This window comes from Amblyraja radiata, chromosome 1 (assembly GCF_010909765.2).
Source record: "Amblyraja radiata isolate CabotCenter1 chromosome 1, sAmbRad1.1.pri, whole genome shotgun sequence".
Lineage (NCBI taxonomy): Eukaryota > Metazoa > Chordata > Chondrichthyes > Rajiformes > Rajidae > Amblyraja > Amblyraja radiata.
In genome coordinates, this window is record NC_045956.1 from 98177716 (window position 1) to 98194536 (window position 16821).

The 16821-nt window shown below is 44.2% G+C and overlaps 1 protein-coding gene across 1 annotated transcript in view; it reads right to left on the reverse strand.

The window, feature by feature from the left end:
* The window catches only part of arap2 (ArfGAP with RhoGAP domain, ankyrin repeat and PH domain 2), a 343820-nt gene that overhangs the window by 135578 nt on the left and 191421 nt on the right, over positions 1-16821 (reverse strand). The window contains exons 14-15 of the mRNA XM_033033190.1: positions 13299-13473; positions 12134-12265 (exon numbers count right to left, since the gene is read on the reverse strand). Coding sequence (XP_032889081.1) covers positions 12134-12265; positions 13299-13473 — 307 coding nt within the window. The remainder of the gene's footprint in view (positions 1-12133; positions 12266-13298; positions 13474-16821) is intronic.

Below are 16821 nucleotides of genomic sequence, written 5' to 3' on the forward strand. Positions count from 1 at the left end.
GGGGTCAGTAAAGGATGAATTGGGGGACCAGTGTTGGATTGATGGGGAGTTGCAGGAGAATCAATGTGAGGTGGATAGGGTGATCAGTGCAGGATGAATAGATTTGGGGAGGGTGTGTAGATGTGGAGGGGAGCACACGGGATGTCAGTGAGGACTGAATAGAGGCAGGAATGGGGATCAGTGCGGAATGGAGAGGAGGGGTCTCAGGATTAGGCGTGTGGAGGGGGGTGTACAAGAGAGAGAGAGAGTGAGATGAAGGGGCAGAGGACGTGGGAAGGAAGGCATCATTGCTGCCTTGGCCGTCCCTGTCCACCGCCAAGTGCCACCACTAAAGGGGGAGGCAGTTGGGATATCCTCGCCACCGCCTCCCCTCCGCTGCCAACCAACAGGAAGGTGTGGGGCCGAGCGGTGCAGGTGCAGGTGCTTCAGACGGCGGAAGGAAGCCTCCCCCTGCCTCCCTCCCTCCCTCCTTCCTCGCAGCCTCGGCTTGTGGGAGGGTTTGTTTTGAAAGCGCCGTTGGCGGAGTGGCAGGCAGCGGCCGTTATCAGGGCGGGTGGGGTGCGGGTGGAGGAGGAGATGGAGCCGCTGCCGCCGTTGCTTTGCTGCGCGGGGCCCGTCATTCGCTCCGACCCTCCGTCACGCCACACTTAGCATCTTTCCCACGCATTACAGCCGTCGCCGACACAAAACGTCATGTTCCTTTTCTCCAGAGATGCTGCCTGACCCGCTGATATACGCTAGTTTTTTGTGTCTATCTTCGGTATAAACCAGTATCTGCAGTGGCAAGCCGGGCAAAATGACTTGGCTTTTAGGTTGCCCGGCGGCACTTTGGGTGGTCATTGGCACCCGGGCAACCATTAATTTCGAGCCCTGATAATCTCATATTTCTTGCATTAATGTTCATCTACCATGTGTCTGCCCACTCACAAACCTGTTTAGGTGTTACTAAGATAAATTCTGATTGCTTACGAAATTAAAAACAATAATAAACTTACAATGTGGTTTGCACTGAGAGCTTCAATGTTCTATGCCAGGACTGCAATTATGAATAAGTGTTACGAACTGTTAATTGAAGAGGTTCAGGGGAAAAACAAACACGTAAATCTTTAGCAAATGCAACTAATGAGTTTTAATTACATCTATCTATCTATATCTATCTATATATAATATTAAAACACTGTGTGTGTCTGGCTGGCTGGCTGTGTGTTTCTGACTTGTGGCTGCCAGCCTTTGATTCGTTGCTACGCCAACACCCGACCCACAAACGCCCTGATTTTTTCCATTTCGGTAGAGATTTCACTTTTCCTTCCAAGTATCCACTCCTCATTAAATTTTGTCGTGTTTATGTACACATTTTCAATAAAATCCTTCTTTCCCCCCCCCCCCCATTCACTCATTTTGTCGCATCTCGCCTCAAAGACGCCATTTAAAAACAGCCGCACTGCTGATTCCTGAGCCGCTTGAGTTGGAGGACCACGTCTACGGGTAGGGAACGGCTGCGTTGGGGGAGCAGACCCAACGGGTCTGCACTTGGTCTAGTATAATACTAAAACTCTTCGTCTTGTTTGTGGCTGTGTGTGTGTGTGCGTGTGCATGCGTGTATCTGGTTAATTTACTAATTTTCTTCCAAACGTTAGGCCACAGCCTTCCTATTTTCACACACCCTACTCACATTTTTCCCATCGAGGCGATAAACATCTTCCCGTAGCATTCTCACCTATATTTCCGAACTTTGTAATCATTTAAAGTTTTAAAAACAGCCCAAACACTCACCCATTTTGGAACAAAAACCTGAGTGACGTCACAATGCACTCGCACAAGGGAGGGGCACTCCAGCACTCACGGTGACCAAGGTGTGGCGGCGGCTGCCGGCGCCCGACGCCTGAAGCCCGGTGGGTGGGTGGTGCTGGAGTTGGAGTGAGGGCCGAGCCCGGGGCTTGGGATGGGTCCGTGACCGGGGCCGAAAAGAAGCCGCCGTTGGAACCAAGGACGAGCCTGGGTCTGGGTTGAGCCCAGAGATGGTCAGGGCCTGCACTGGAGCCCAGGCCGCAGCTGAGCTGACGGCTCGAGTCTACAGACAGGGTCCGGCTGACTACGAGAACCAGGCCGAGTTCCAGGTCCTGGCGCTGCTCTACGACCTGGGTAGGTCCTGGGGCAAGGAATGGGAGTGAGGGGAAGAGGATGAGGGAAATGAGGAGGAGGGAGATGGGGTGGGGAGTGGGATGGTAGAGGGAATGAGGGGGGAGGATGGAGGGAGATGGGGAGGGGTGGAGGAGGGAGATGCCCCTATCTACCCTCACTCCCACCCTCTCTACCCCCTCCCTCTCTCTTCTTCTCCCTCGCCCTCCCTCTCTACCCTCCCTCCCCCCACTCTATCCCCCTCCCTCTACCTCTACCCCCTCACACTCTCTCTCTACCCCCTCACTCTCTGCCCCGCTCACACTCTACCCCCACCCCTTTCCCCCTCCCTCTCTGCCCCCCCCCCCGTTTCCCTCTACACCCCCCCCCCCCTCCCTCTCTACCCCTCCTCCCCCTCCTTCTCGACCACCCCTCCCTCTCTAGGGATTGAAGATGGAGGGTGAAGAGGAGGAGGAGGGAGTGCTGGGGGATGAGGAGAAATGAACCACGCCTGCGCAGTTGGGGGCTAGGTGTGAGTGGTGCAATAATGCGTTGGGGGATCGGTTGAGTGGTGGAAGCAGACACACTTGGCCAAGTTTCCATTAAATGTCCTTCAATATCTGAGCTATACCTCATCTGGATCATTGTTATATTTTTTTAATCAAATTTAAATTACAAACTTCTCTCAGGATATATACCAAGTACCAAGCTTAACCTAAATATTCATGATTCAAACTTTTAAAGATAGAGGGAGAGTGTAGGCTAGTGCTGGTGTACGGGCTGGTCAGTGCTGATGCGGTGAGCCGAAGGGCCTGTTTCCGCGCTGTATCTTTAACTAAAATATTAATTATAATAAACTATCAGTTAATTTATACTTTGCTGATCACTGCTAAGCAAAGCCAAGGAGTGGAGCATGCTAACACAGTTAGGGAATCACACATTTCCCTAGGCCAGCAGAGCTTTTCAAAACAAAATAATAGGAGAGCAGACATGCGATTAACGCCAAATTTGAGCAGTTTGTGGCAAGCTTCACATTAAACTCTAACTATGCTTCACACAGTAAACCTGGAGTGTTGGGAGACACCAAAGGCATGGCCAACTCACAGCATTTGGCTGTGATGTATTCTGGAATAAATTGGGACCAATTTAAGTGATATGCTTCACGTTTTGTGTAGTTACGTTTTTGGTTTTTAAGTTGTGTTTATGTGGGGGGGGTGGGGGTGGGGGGTTGAAATGAGGCTTGCTGTCTCTCCCTTCGGGGGAATATGACTTTTTTGTCGTATCCCCATTCTCTGCCTCCGTCTGCGCTGAGGCCTAATGGCGGAGCTGGCGACCTCGAGGCTCCGGAGGCAGCATGTCAGGACTCACCCTGGGCTCTCTCCCGTGAGGGCGGCCCAGCTCGGGGCTGGAACAGTGCTCCCGTGAGGGGCTGTGACGCTCCCGTGAGGGCGGCCTGGCGAGGGGCTGAGACTCTCTCGTGAGGGGCTGTGGGTGGAATGGCGTTCCCGTCGGCGCAACCCAGCCCGAGGGAGGTTCGGCGCTCCCATCGGAGTGGCCCAGCTCGAGGGTGGAATGACGCTCCCGTCGGGGCGGCCCAGCCCGAGGGAGGAACGGCACTCACGTGAGGGCGATCCGGCTCGGGGCTGGAACGGTGCTCCGGTGGCTGGGATGGTGTTCTGGCGGCGATCACCTGAGTCCTGGGTTCAGCCGCGGGCTAGCGGCTGCGTGTGCTGGACTGGAGGGCGGCAGCTTCGACCACCCCGGGCCGCGGTGTTTGAGCAGGCCCGTTTGAGGGGTTCGCTGAGCCGCGGGACTGTTTGTGCCATCGCCCGGTGGGGAATCACCTCAGCGCAGAGGGAGAAGAGGAGGGAAGAGACTGCAGCCCTAAGATTTTTGCCTCCATCACAGTGAGGAGGTGCTTGGAGGATACACTGTGGTGGATGTTAATTTGTGTTTATTGTTGTTTATTATTGTATGATTGTATGTATGACTGCAGGCACGAAATTTCGTTCAGACCGCAAGGTCTGAATGACAATAAAGGTATTAAATTCACTCAATTCAATTCAATCAGTACCAGGTGGAAGTATGCATTATCACCAAAGGAGCAGTGTAACGGCAGCCTATGCTGAACTTGATTTGCTATTAATAGGATCACCTTTCTGTCCTTGTAGTATTTGGTTTAATAACAGTGCTGCTGCTGCAATTCGATAATGCACGTCTCACCAACATTGCCAACTCATTTTTCTTGCAAGTAGATGCCATGCCGAATCTACCCTTTGACCTCTGATCTTATCTTTCAGTACTTCATCGGAGCTGTTATGAAAGTTCCCATTTGACCTTCTCTATGTATTTCGCTGGCATATTTATGAGTGTTTATACAATAGGTCAAAAAGCATCTTTAGTACATTATTAATTGCTTTCCAACAAGGTACTGTGAAGAGTAGACCCATGAATTGAAAAAAAAGGATGAACATTTGCAGATTTGCTTAACAAGTCCGGAAAACCATCCTTCTCACTCCTCAACTTCTCCAGACCTTATTGCCCACCTACCCATCTCCCGATGGCATGTCAGAGTTGCCCCAGTAACAAAGCTGTGCTATTATTGGCGTCATCACCCATGAGAAGCAAGCTCCTCAGCATCCAATGGTTGGCCACTCCAATCTATGAACTACAAACATAGACTCCCATTAACGACCATCACACAGTCATCACCAACTTTCCTTCACTAAAATTGGTGGGCATAAAGCCAAAGCAAAGGGATACCTGGGCCACAGTATATAGCCAGTGCCTTTGCAAGGGCAATTGGTCTTCTGTGACGCCAAGAGAAAAATATCTTTGGGTTATTTTTCTATCTTGGATTATTTTCCTACAGGAGAATATCCAGTTATCACCTCCTGACACTCAATGGCATTATCATCACTGAATCCTCCACTATTAACATCCTGGAGGTTGCTCTTGACCAGCAACTGAGCTAGTTTCGCCATTTACACAATGTGTCTATAAGGCAGATCAGTGGCTAGGAATCCTATGGAACTAACTCATCTCATAATTCCCCAAAGCCAGTTCACCATCTCCAAGGCTCAAGTCAGGAGTGTGAAGGAGTACTCTTCACTCTCCGGGATGAGTGCATCTTTCGCAACACTGAAAGGAGCTCAACACCACACAGGACATAGCAGCTCATTAGATGGGCATCCCCTCCACAGCCATTCACTCACTCTACCAATGACTTACAGTAGCAGCGAATTTACCATCTGCAAGATGCACTGCAGCAATTCACCAACACTCCTTAAACAGCACCTGCCAAACTATGACCTCCACCAGCTGGAAGGACAAGGGCAGCAGAAGCATGAGATGCACGAGAAGGAAGATTGGAAATTGCCCACTGACCCATACACCATCCCGAGTTGGAAATATATCGCCGTTCCTTCACTGTCGCCCAGTAAAAATTCTAGCTCTCTCCCAAACACCTCAATGAAAGCAGCAGTTCAAGAAAGCAGCTTAGCATCACCCTCTTTTCAAGGACAGTTAGGGATGGGCAATTCAACGCTGGCTCAGCCTGAGAAGCTGACATCCTTTGAATAATTAATTTAAAAAAAAATTGGAGGGCAACATTCCAGCTAAAACTAGCTAATACCAAAAAGTGATATGTGCACCTGTGATTCAAAATGCTAAAACATTAGTAGCAACTTGATTTTGGAATATACATCTATCTGAAAATAATGTTCTGGTAAAAGCTGCCAGTATTTTTCAAATAGAATGGAAATACTGGGCGAGAATGAACAAATCTTTTTTTTGTTTCGCGCCACTGGCGACGTTCAAATGTCCGTTCAATGTCACTGAACAGAAGAACAAACAATGAATCAGTTCCTAACAATTGGGAGAGCCGTGAAAGATTACTTTGTGAAATTACATTCCATACCATCATAAGAAAGACTTTGGCCCGTGGACATAATCACTGTGGAAACCAGTTTTACTGAAAGTTACAAGAACATGACAAAACACCTGTTACAATTTTCTGGTAAATTGTGACAAGATAGATTAATTTCCTGCAGTTGTAACACTATAGTAAAGACTGGAGGCTGTGATGTTTCCTGCAAAATAAAACCTTCAATAGTCAGCTATAGGAGACATTGGGACCAGTCAAAGCAGAAACCTTGAGCCGCTGGAGTCGAAACTCTGGCAATCAAGGAGAAGAATTGCTTATATTTAATAAGGTTTTTTTTAATGTATTAAAATGGAGGAGTCAAGCAACTTCAAACAGTGACACATTTTTCCTTTTTCAAAAACCGCATTCTAGGACTTAAGCAATTAATCAGAACTGGCACTTCAGAGAAGTTCAGATGGATTTAACCGATGTAATTTGTTTCACCTGCTGCATGTTTGTGTCAATGCTTTTAAACATTTACAATTCAATTGCTGCAATCACGATTATTGCTGAAGGGAGATGTCTATATGCCTTTTTTCCCTCCTCCTCTCTCAGCTTGCTCTGCAGTAAGAGGGCAAAGAAATGCAGAGGCAGAATGCAGGTAACTTGTACATGTGAACTATGTACACTCCTCTCTTCAGATCAAGCAGAGCTACCTGGGGAGATTGGAGAAGATTTTTCCTTGTAAGCTCCACTTTGTCATGGAGGCAGCCAAGAGCTACACTGTTTCCTTTAGTCTGATATATCTGACAAGCATATTCTGCCTTTGGCGAAGAAGATGACCACAGCTAGGAACTCCTATTTCACTAGATCACTTCAAACATCTTCGGGGGATATTTATAATAAACCCACCAGCAGCTCACCAATGCCAACAGCAAGTATCAGAATGAGCTGCTGGTCGAGACGGATTCTTTAAAAATATCAAGACACAAGAAGCAGCAGATGCTGGACTTTGAGCTGGAGGCACTCAGCAGGTCAGGCAGCATCTGTGGAGGAATGGATAGATGACATTTTGGATCGGGATGTTCATTCTGAAAAGGGCTCCGATCAGAAACATCACCTACCTATTCCTTCCCCAGATGCTGCCTGACCCTCTGAGTTACTTCAGCACTCCGCTTTGCTCTTTAAGAATATCCCCTTGTAAAGCCAGCAGCTGCATGAGAGAACCTCATCATTTTTCCAAATGACAAATTTTCCCCAAGAGCATGACCTCTACAGTGGCGTAATGTAGCATTCGATTAACATCGTCAGGGCATGTCATGAAATAGGCAATGTATGTGAATAATCAGCACACCAGTAACAGCCAAAATGCCATGACTTCATGATTTATGACATTGTCCTAATGTTTGAAGGAAAGCGACTGATCTGATGCATCATTGATGAGAAAATATGTCATTTATTTTCTGATGACAAAGAACCACAATCGTAACCAAATGGCTGTACAGCAAATAAAGCTGCAAATCGATCTGAAACATTTTTCAATAATTTCTTGTTGCAATATTGCACCTCACCTCTAATAACCTACAGAACAAATGAGAAACAGTTCAATCTGTCTTGCCTCCAATCCAAATCCAAGGTTACCCCAGATTCAGAGGTCGAGAAGCTGTAGGCAGATGCCACTCATCCACAAGAGGCCATGTTCCACGTTTAAGGAGACGTGCTCACTAAAGCATATGAACGGACAGCACTTAGACTGAATGTGTGCAAAGCAAAACTCCTCTATAGTTCCGGACAACAATGGCCGCAGACAGTAAATTCATTGCTGTCAATGTGTCAGCATCCAATGATCACAACCTCAAAACTTATGAATCCCAGGCAGCTGATCTCTGCTCTTCTCTATGCTTCTGAAACATGAACTGCCTTCTGCACAGAAGTTAAAGCGCCACAGAAGTTACCACAGTCATGTCCCTGTAAAATACTCCCAATCCATTGATATTGATTTGTTAATCCTGACATTGTCTTTCACATTCCCAACAGAAGACGTCTAAATAGCCACTCCATTCCTAGCCCTGTCATTGGGAGACATCATTAGGTAGATCCAAGAATCGATTCAAGGATATGCTCAAAGCTTTCCTGGAAAAAAAAGCAACATTCCCAATGACTCCTGGAAGCTTCTGGCCCATGTCCATTTAAAATGAAGACCATACTCTGGGAGGCCATTAAGAGTCTCATGCCCATGTATTGGGAGCACCCAAAGCCAATGATGGAAGGAGCACACCACCTCCTCACCTACCTACCCATCCACTCCCCAAGGCACCCGAGGCCTATCTGTACCAAAGTGCATGGTCCCACATTGATCTCATAATTTGCCTCAGTGCCCACATGACAAGAGTGGAAGTCATCCTCCATTCCGAAGGATCATCTCAGATCACAGCCTCAGACCAAAAAACACGTGAGATGGAAGCAAATCGGAGATATAGAGTGATCAACGTAGAACATGCCACAAGTAGTGTGAACCAAGGAAACAGATATTTTGAAAGATCAGGGGTCTTGCGAAAATGTTACACTTGCTTGGAAGGAGACACTGCTCCTTGCATGAGGATGAGGAAGTCTGCCATGAGCTGGACAGGAAACTAAACTCTGCCTGACCCGATGTGAACTGGAACACCAGATGCCACAACAAAATGTGCGGGAAGCTCCCATCAGCAAACCATTATACAAATGTGATGTTAGCCGAAGACTGAAAATGCTTGCTTGAAATAATGTGGAAGCACTGTTTCTCTGAAATATTCAGTGCTAAGAACCATTAGTAGTTTATAGCCTGCTGATTTCCTCTTGGAGACTGATTCCAGAAAATAGGTATAATCTGAAATCAGTGTAATGGGAAGATTAAATGAATTAGATGACTGTGTTTTAGTGGCTGAGAAATTCAAATGCATGGGAATATTTTTAAATTGTACAGAATTGAATGCTTTGAGATACATCACAAAACATTATCTACTCACTTTTGTACTCTGTTTAAGTGTTCAGGTTGACGCACATTGGCTTTGCTCCTACTTGATTCCATGAACGGAGAAACAGAGTGGGCCATGTAAAGCAAGCAACTCTATTAAGCACAGCCAGAGAAGCAGCATGGCCACTCACATGCCCACCATGTCTCAATGGTTCACTCAATGGGGAGCAAGGCAGAATAGTGGGAATAATAGGCCGGTTAGTCTGACTTTGGTGGTTGGTAAGATTTTAGAGTCCATTATAAAGGATGAGGTTACATAGAACTTAGAAGTTCACAATAAATTAGGCTGAAGTCAGCATGGCTATGTGGAGGGGAGGTCCCGCTTGACAAATTTGCTGGAATTCTTTGAAGAAGTAAATAGCAGGACAGACAAAGGTGAGTCAGTAGATGTTGTTTACCTAGATTTTCAGTAAGCTTTTGATAAGGTGCCACACATTAGGCTGCTTAGGAAGGTGAGAGCCCACGGTATCAAAGGGGAAATACTAGCATGGATAGCAGGTAGGCTGGATGGCAGCCAAAGAGTGGCAACAAAGGGGGCTTTTTCTGGTTGGCTGCCAGTGACTAGCGGAGTTCCGCAAGGGTCGGTGCTGGGGCCGCTACTCTTCATGTCGTATATTAATGATTTGGATGAGGGGATTGAAGGCTTTGTGGCAAAGTTTGCGGATGATACAAAAATAGGTGGAAGGGCCGGGAGCGTAGAAAAAGCTTATTATTATTTATTTAAATCATTTGCTATGTCGCTCTTCCAGGGAGATGCTAAATGCATTTCGTTGTCTCTGTACTGTACACTGACAATGACAATTAAAATTGAATCTGAATCTGAATCTGAATCTGAATCTGAAGGGCTTGGACAGGTTGGGAGGGTGGCCAGAGAAGTGGCAGATGGAATATAGTGTAGCCGAGTGTGGAGTCATGCATTTTGGTAAAAGGAATAAAGGCATAGACTATTTTCTAGATGGGGTGAGGATCCAGAAATCGGTTTTGCATATGGACTTGGGAGTGCTGGTGCAGGATTCCCAAAACGTTAATCTGCATGTCGAATTGAGAGTAAAGAAGGCAAACTCAATGCTAGCATTTATTTCAAGAGGGCTCGTGTACATAAGCAGGGATGTTGAGGATCTATAAGGCGCTGGTAAAGCTGCATTTGGAATGTAGTGAAGAATTGTGGGCACCATATCTGAGGAAGGATGTGCTGGCTCTGGAGTGGATCCAACGGAGGTTTACAAGAATAATCCCAGGAATTAGTAGATTAGCCTATGATGAGCGTTTGTCAGCACTGGGCCTGTACTTGCTGGAGTTTAGAAGAAATAGGGGGTGGGGGTGGGGGGTGCATAATTGAAACATACAGAATAGTTAAAGGCTTGGAGTGGATGTGGAGAGTCCCATTAGTGGGAGAGTCTAGGACTAGAGGTCATTGCCTCAGAATTAAAGGACGTTCGTTTAGGAAGATGAGGAGACATTTCTTTTGTCAGAGGGTGGTGAATCTGTGGAATTGTTTGCCACAGAAGGCTTTGGAGGCCATCAGTGGATGCTTGAAGATCATCTAAAATCAGTACCCCCGTTCCTGTTTTTTCCCCATATCCCTTGAATCCTTTACCCCTATGAGCTAAATCGAACTCTCTCTATAATCAGAAAGCATTAAAATTCAATGTAAAATTCAACAGATTCAAGGGAACATTTCTGGTAGTAATTCTCCATTTGTCTTTGAACATAGCTTGATATGAAAAAAGCTTTGTTTAAAGAGAAAAATGAAGTGGGTGGCAACATTTTCTGAACTGTGGATTCTAATCACTTCTGGGAGAACAAAGCAGCAATCGTTCCTTGATTCATTTGTTGCTATGGAAACAATTTGCAGATATATGTGCGCATCATTTTAAAGTACTTGGGAATAATGCAAGGATCATCTTTCCAAAAATAAGTAGACAGAAAAGTCTGAGACAAAGCAAAGGTTTCCAGCCTTCATTAATACCACATCCCTTGCGAACAATGGTCGTAACAATATTTTTAATGAACTAAGAACAAAACAACACAGGGACAGTCCCTTTGGCCCACAATGTCTGTGCTGAATATCCAAAACAAATTCTTATCTGCCACCACATGATCTAGATCAAACCATTCCCTGCATATTTATGTGTCTGTCCAAAAGTCTCTTAAACACCAGTATCGTATCGGCCTACACCACCACCCCTAGCAGCATGTTCCATGTACCCACCACCCTCTGTACAAAAAAAAAAATAGCCCCACACATCTCCTTTAAACTTTGCCCATATCACCTTAAAGCTATGTACCATAACATTGATGTTTCCATCCAGGGAAAAAAGTTTTGACCATATCTATGCCTTCCATAATTGTATGTGCTTCCATTAGGTCTCCCCTCAACCTTTGGCATTCCAGAGAAAACAATCCTTTTTGGTAAACATCTTTTTGGTAAATCACCGCTGCATCTTTTCCAAAGTTTCATCTCCTTCCTGCATGGGAGCGATCAGAACTGTAATAATTGGATCTATCAATGCCAGTTAGAACACCAAGGAATACCCCCAAAAAAGTGTCCTAAATCAATAACTACTATTTGTGTGACCAGGAAATGTTATGTTTATGATAATAAATTAATCTAATCTAGTCTAATATAATAAAGTGCATGCACAATGGAAGGGGAATGGACACAAGTAAGTATCACCGTTGCCTTCGAAAAGGAGAAACAAAGTTAAATGGGGATTTTGTTGTAACTGCACGCAGCTACCCTATTCTTTTTTAATCAAGATCTGAATCTGTATTGGATGAAAACTGTGGATGGCAAGTTAAGCTCAGATAACAAAGGCTAATGTTGATATCACAAATTGGATTTGATTAAAGATACATTATAGAAATTAAATCGCAGATGGAGGCAGAGGTGAAGGCAGGCCAACACAGCATATTGGCAAGAGAACACAATGCAATCAGTACAATATGGTTAAATTGACAATATTAGCAATACAATCATACTAATAAGAAATTTGAGTCGCATTCTCCCAGGATGGATATCATTTAGGTTATTGAGCTCCTCGACATTTGGCTGCAGTTAAGCTCAAATAACGATCTCTCATTAAGCAAGCGAGTTGCATGTTACATGGCAGTACAATTATTGATGGATAACTCACCTTCCTTCAACCTTTTCTCAGTTACTGTTTTGGTAGTGTTAACAGCCTTGTACAGGAATCCACAGAGAAAGGTAGACGATGAATTAGTAGAATGAGTGCCAGCCTCAGACAATGAATCAATCTTTGGAAGTGCTAAGAACAGAAATCAAACAGTCAGGACTGGTACAAATAAGGAATATGATTTTATAAAGTCATTTCTATTGGTGGGTTTACAACACCAGTCAAATATTTTGCCCGTTGAATAGGTTTTATGACAAAAGCTTTATTTCTCATGCTTCAGGATTTTACAACCGTTCATCGAAGCTTCGCGATTCCATATGGAATACTGTTTGGCCCAAGACCAGTTTCTCAACACTGATCAAAGAGTGGTACTCGCATGGTTGGTTTTGAGATGCCCACCTATGAAATATCAAACCAGCCTGGTCTTGGTGGTTTTACTCAGCATGGATACAGTGCGCTATGGAAAATACAGCACTGACTGTTAAACACCTCCATACCTTCTCCATATTTTACAGGTTGTTTTGTTATAGCATAAGTGTTTAAATCTTATTTTTTAAGTAAAATTTAAATCGTCCTGACATTAATTTAATTTGAAAAAGGCAATAATATCCCCCCATCAGTCTGAAGAAGGGTTTTGGCCCGAAATGTTGCCTATTTCCTTCGCTCCATAGATGCTACTGCACCCGCTGAGTTTCTCCTGCACTGTTGTGTACCAATGATATCTAACAGACGCCTTCTTAAAGCTCAGCCTGTTTTGCACAAGGAAATGTGGCTTCTCCCTCACTCTTGTCAAATTAAAGGCAGTGCATTCCAATTAACAAAAGCATCAAATTGTACAGATGCCTTAAGAAATTTGAATTCCATGTAGGTTTACACATGCTTGCTTTTCTTCTTCACAGGGCTGTTACCTCTGAAAACTTCAATAACTTCAAACGATATGCTGGATGAATCACACCTGTGAGTAAAGCTGTCTTCTCTCAGACCACATTTCACATGCAGAAATTCCCCAAACATTCACAAATTCTTTAGTTCGAATCTATTCATAAATAATAATATTGCTGGCCCTCGCAAAGTCAAATGAAAGGACAATTCTGAACATTATCTAACAGTTCCTGCATTACAAAGAGTAGCGGATACAATCTTCAAACACCTATACGTGTTTTACCTGAGAGTTTATTGTGAAACAGAAACTCCATTTGCAGTCGTTGGCCAGCTTTCTGTGCTAACAGGTAAGGGGTACAATGAGCTGCTTCTCCTGTTGCACACATGACATCCGCCCCACTAAAAACAAGCGATAGAGTCTCCAAGATATCTTGTTTCACAACAGCTTGACATAAAGCCTGTTTGTACAAAAAGGTAGAGCACATTATAGTGACCAAGGCATGGAATGGCACAATTACAGACTGAAGTTAATGTCAACTCTGCAGGCAGTTTTGTTTAGTTTATAGTCACATGTACCGAGGTACAGTGAAAAACTTTTGTTGCGTGCTAAGCAGTCAGCGAAAAGACATGACATGATTACAATCGAGCCATTTACAGTGTATAGATAAGAGAATAACATTTAGTGCAAGGTAAAGCCAATGAAATCCAATCAAAGACAGTCCGAGGACCGATGACCACTACATGACTCAACAGAGCACCAGTACAAACTGTACATGTGGTTTAATAATGGCAGTATCACTCACAACAAAAATCTGCAGTTGTTGAAGAATTTCTGACAATCTAAAAATGACCTTTTTTCTGTCCAGCCATTTGGGTCTGCTCCTTTGTAAAGCATTATACAGCAAGATCATGCAAACATATTTTGGAAGAATTGTTCTTACAAATTTCTGCAAGGGTTAAGGAATCAAATGTTCTTTTGGTCTACATTGCAAGCCAATTTCCTGACTGCTAAAATAAAATAAAAGCCATGATCTTACTGTACAACGGAGCAGACTCCTGGTGAGATATAATCTTGTGTATTGCATGCAGGTGGTTTTCACGTTTGAGAACAAATAAATTTACTGTATAAATAGTAAAGCCAATATTTAGAAGATTGATTCCGGCGATGTTAGAAGATGGGAAGGGCAGGATTGAATGAGAGGTGAGCTTACTGCTAGCTTACCAGTTTACTTTTAAATTTAGAAGAATGAGGTGATTTCATTGAAACATACCAAATTCTTAAGGGGCACAAGAGGATGAATGTTGCCAGGGGTCACAGTATCAAAACAAAAAAAGAGGTTGGGCATTAATGGCATAGATGAGAATAAATTTGTTCAACTAGAGTATCACAAATCATTGTAATGCCCTACGCACACTGACTATGCAGGATCAGTCATCAAATATATTTGTGACAGGAAAATATTTGTTTTGGATATTAGGGGAATCAAAGGATATGGGATTAGTGCAAGTAAGTGCCATTGTGGTAAAAGATCATCCATAAATTGTACTGAATGATGCAATCAGACACGAAGGGTCTAACAGCCAATTCCTGCTGCTATTTTTTATGTCTCTAAGCTAAAACTATATTTCTTGATTTTCCAAGTATTTACAATTCTGTTGGATCCCAAACTTTGCTCAGTAGTGGAGACTTTAGAGCCCTCAAGTGCAGAAAATTACCAAGATTCACTGTCTTCTTTAAGAACTGTCTTCTTTAAGAGCTGTCTTCTTCAAGAACTGTCTTTAAGAACTGTCTTCTTTAAGACTGCTCATCTCAATCATGAAAAGTAAAAACATTATTTTGATTCCAAGTTCTAGTCAGTCCAGGTAGGATTGTATCTGCTTATCTGTCAAGCTCCATAATATTTCTATATATTTCAATGAGATCACATCTTTTTTTTTAATAAACTTAAGAGAGTGTAAATTTAGTCTGCCTAATCTCCCCCTGATGAATTGCAATTCTAGTATCAATCGGGTGAATCTTTGTTGCGTTCCTTCTGTCACAAGTATATCCTTCCTCAGGCAGGGTTACCAATCTGAAAACAATGCAGGTACCCAGGCTGAGATTTATGAGTCAACATTGAATTGGGGCGAGGTGCTGGAAGACTGGCAAACAGGCTATGGAGGATCATCATCAAATATATTTGTGACAGGAATAGATTTATTTTACATATTAGGGGAGGGTGGCAAATGGTGTACCTCTATTAAGAAGAGCTGCTGGGAAAAGCCTGGGAACTACAGGCTAGTGGCCCCAACCTCAGTGGTCTCAAAGTTACTGGAGAGTATTCTGATGAATAAGATATACATTTGTTTAGATGGAAAATCGACCCGAAACTTCACCCATTCCGTCTCTGCCTGTCCCGCTGAGTTACTCCAGCTTTTTGTGTCAATCATCGATTTAAACCAGCATCTGCAGTTCCTTCCTACACATGTATTTAGATGGACAAGGGCTGATAAGGGATAGTCAGCACAGTTTTGTTTGTGGGAGATGGTGTCTCATGAATCTGATTGAGTTTTATGAGCATGTGACCAAAAAGGTTGAGGGCAGAGCTGTAGACATTGTATGTATGGATTTCAGCAAGACTTTTGAGAAGCTTCTGCATGGTAGGCTGATCTGGAAGGTTAGATCACATGGGATCCAAGGAGAGATTGCTGAATGCATAGAAAATTGGCTTTATGAAAGCAGGAGGTGGGAGGTTGCTTTTTGGACTGGAAGCCTGTGACGAGTAGTGAGCCTCAGCTTTCGGTGCTGATCCATTGCTGTTTGCTATCTATATCAATGATTTTGATCACAATGGTTGACATGCATGATTAGCAAGTTTGCAGATGACACTAAAGTGGGTGGTGCTGTAGATAGTGAAGATGGTTGACAAAAATTGCAGTAGGATCTTGATCGGTCGGGCAGGTGGGCTGAAGAATAGCTGATGGAATTTAATACAGTGAAATAGAAACATAGAAACATAGAAATTAGGTGCAGGAGTAGGCCATTCGGCCCTTCGAGCCTGCACCGCCATTCAATATGATCATGGCTGATCATCCAACTCAGTATCCCGTACCTGCCTTCTCTCCATACCCTCTGATCCCCTTAGCCACAAGGGCCACATCTAACTCCCTCTTAAATATAGCCAATGAACTGGCCTCAACTACCCTCTGTGGCAGAGAGTTCCAGAGATTCACCACTCTCTGTGTGAAAAAAGTTCTTCTCATCTCGGTTTTTAAGGATTTCCCCCTTATCCTTAAGCTGTGACCCCTTGTCCTGGACTTCCCCAACATCGGGAGCAATCTTCCTGCATCTAGCCTGTCCAACCCCTTAAGAATTTTATAAGTTTCTATAAGATCCCCTCTCAATCTCCTAAATTCTAGAGAGTATAAACCAAGTCTATCCAGTCTTTCTTCATAAGACAGTCCTGACATCCCAGGAATCAGTCTGGTGAACCTTCTCTGCACTCCCTCTATGGCAATAATGTCCTTCCTCAGATTTGGAGACCAAAACTGTACGCAATATTCCAGGTGTGGTCTCACCAAGACCCTGTACAACTGCAGTAGAACCTCCCTGCTCCTATACTCAAATCCTTTTGCTATGAAAGATAACATACCATTCGCTTTCTTCACTGCCTGCTGCACCTGCATGCCTACTTTCAATGACTGGTGTACCATGACACCCAGGTCTCGCTGCATCTCCCCTTTTCCTAGTCGGCCACCATTTAGATAATAGTCTGCTTTCCTGTTTTTGCCACCAAAATGGATAACCTCACATTTATCCACATTAT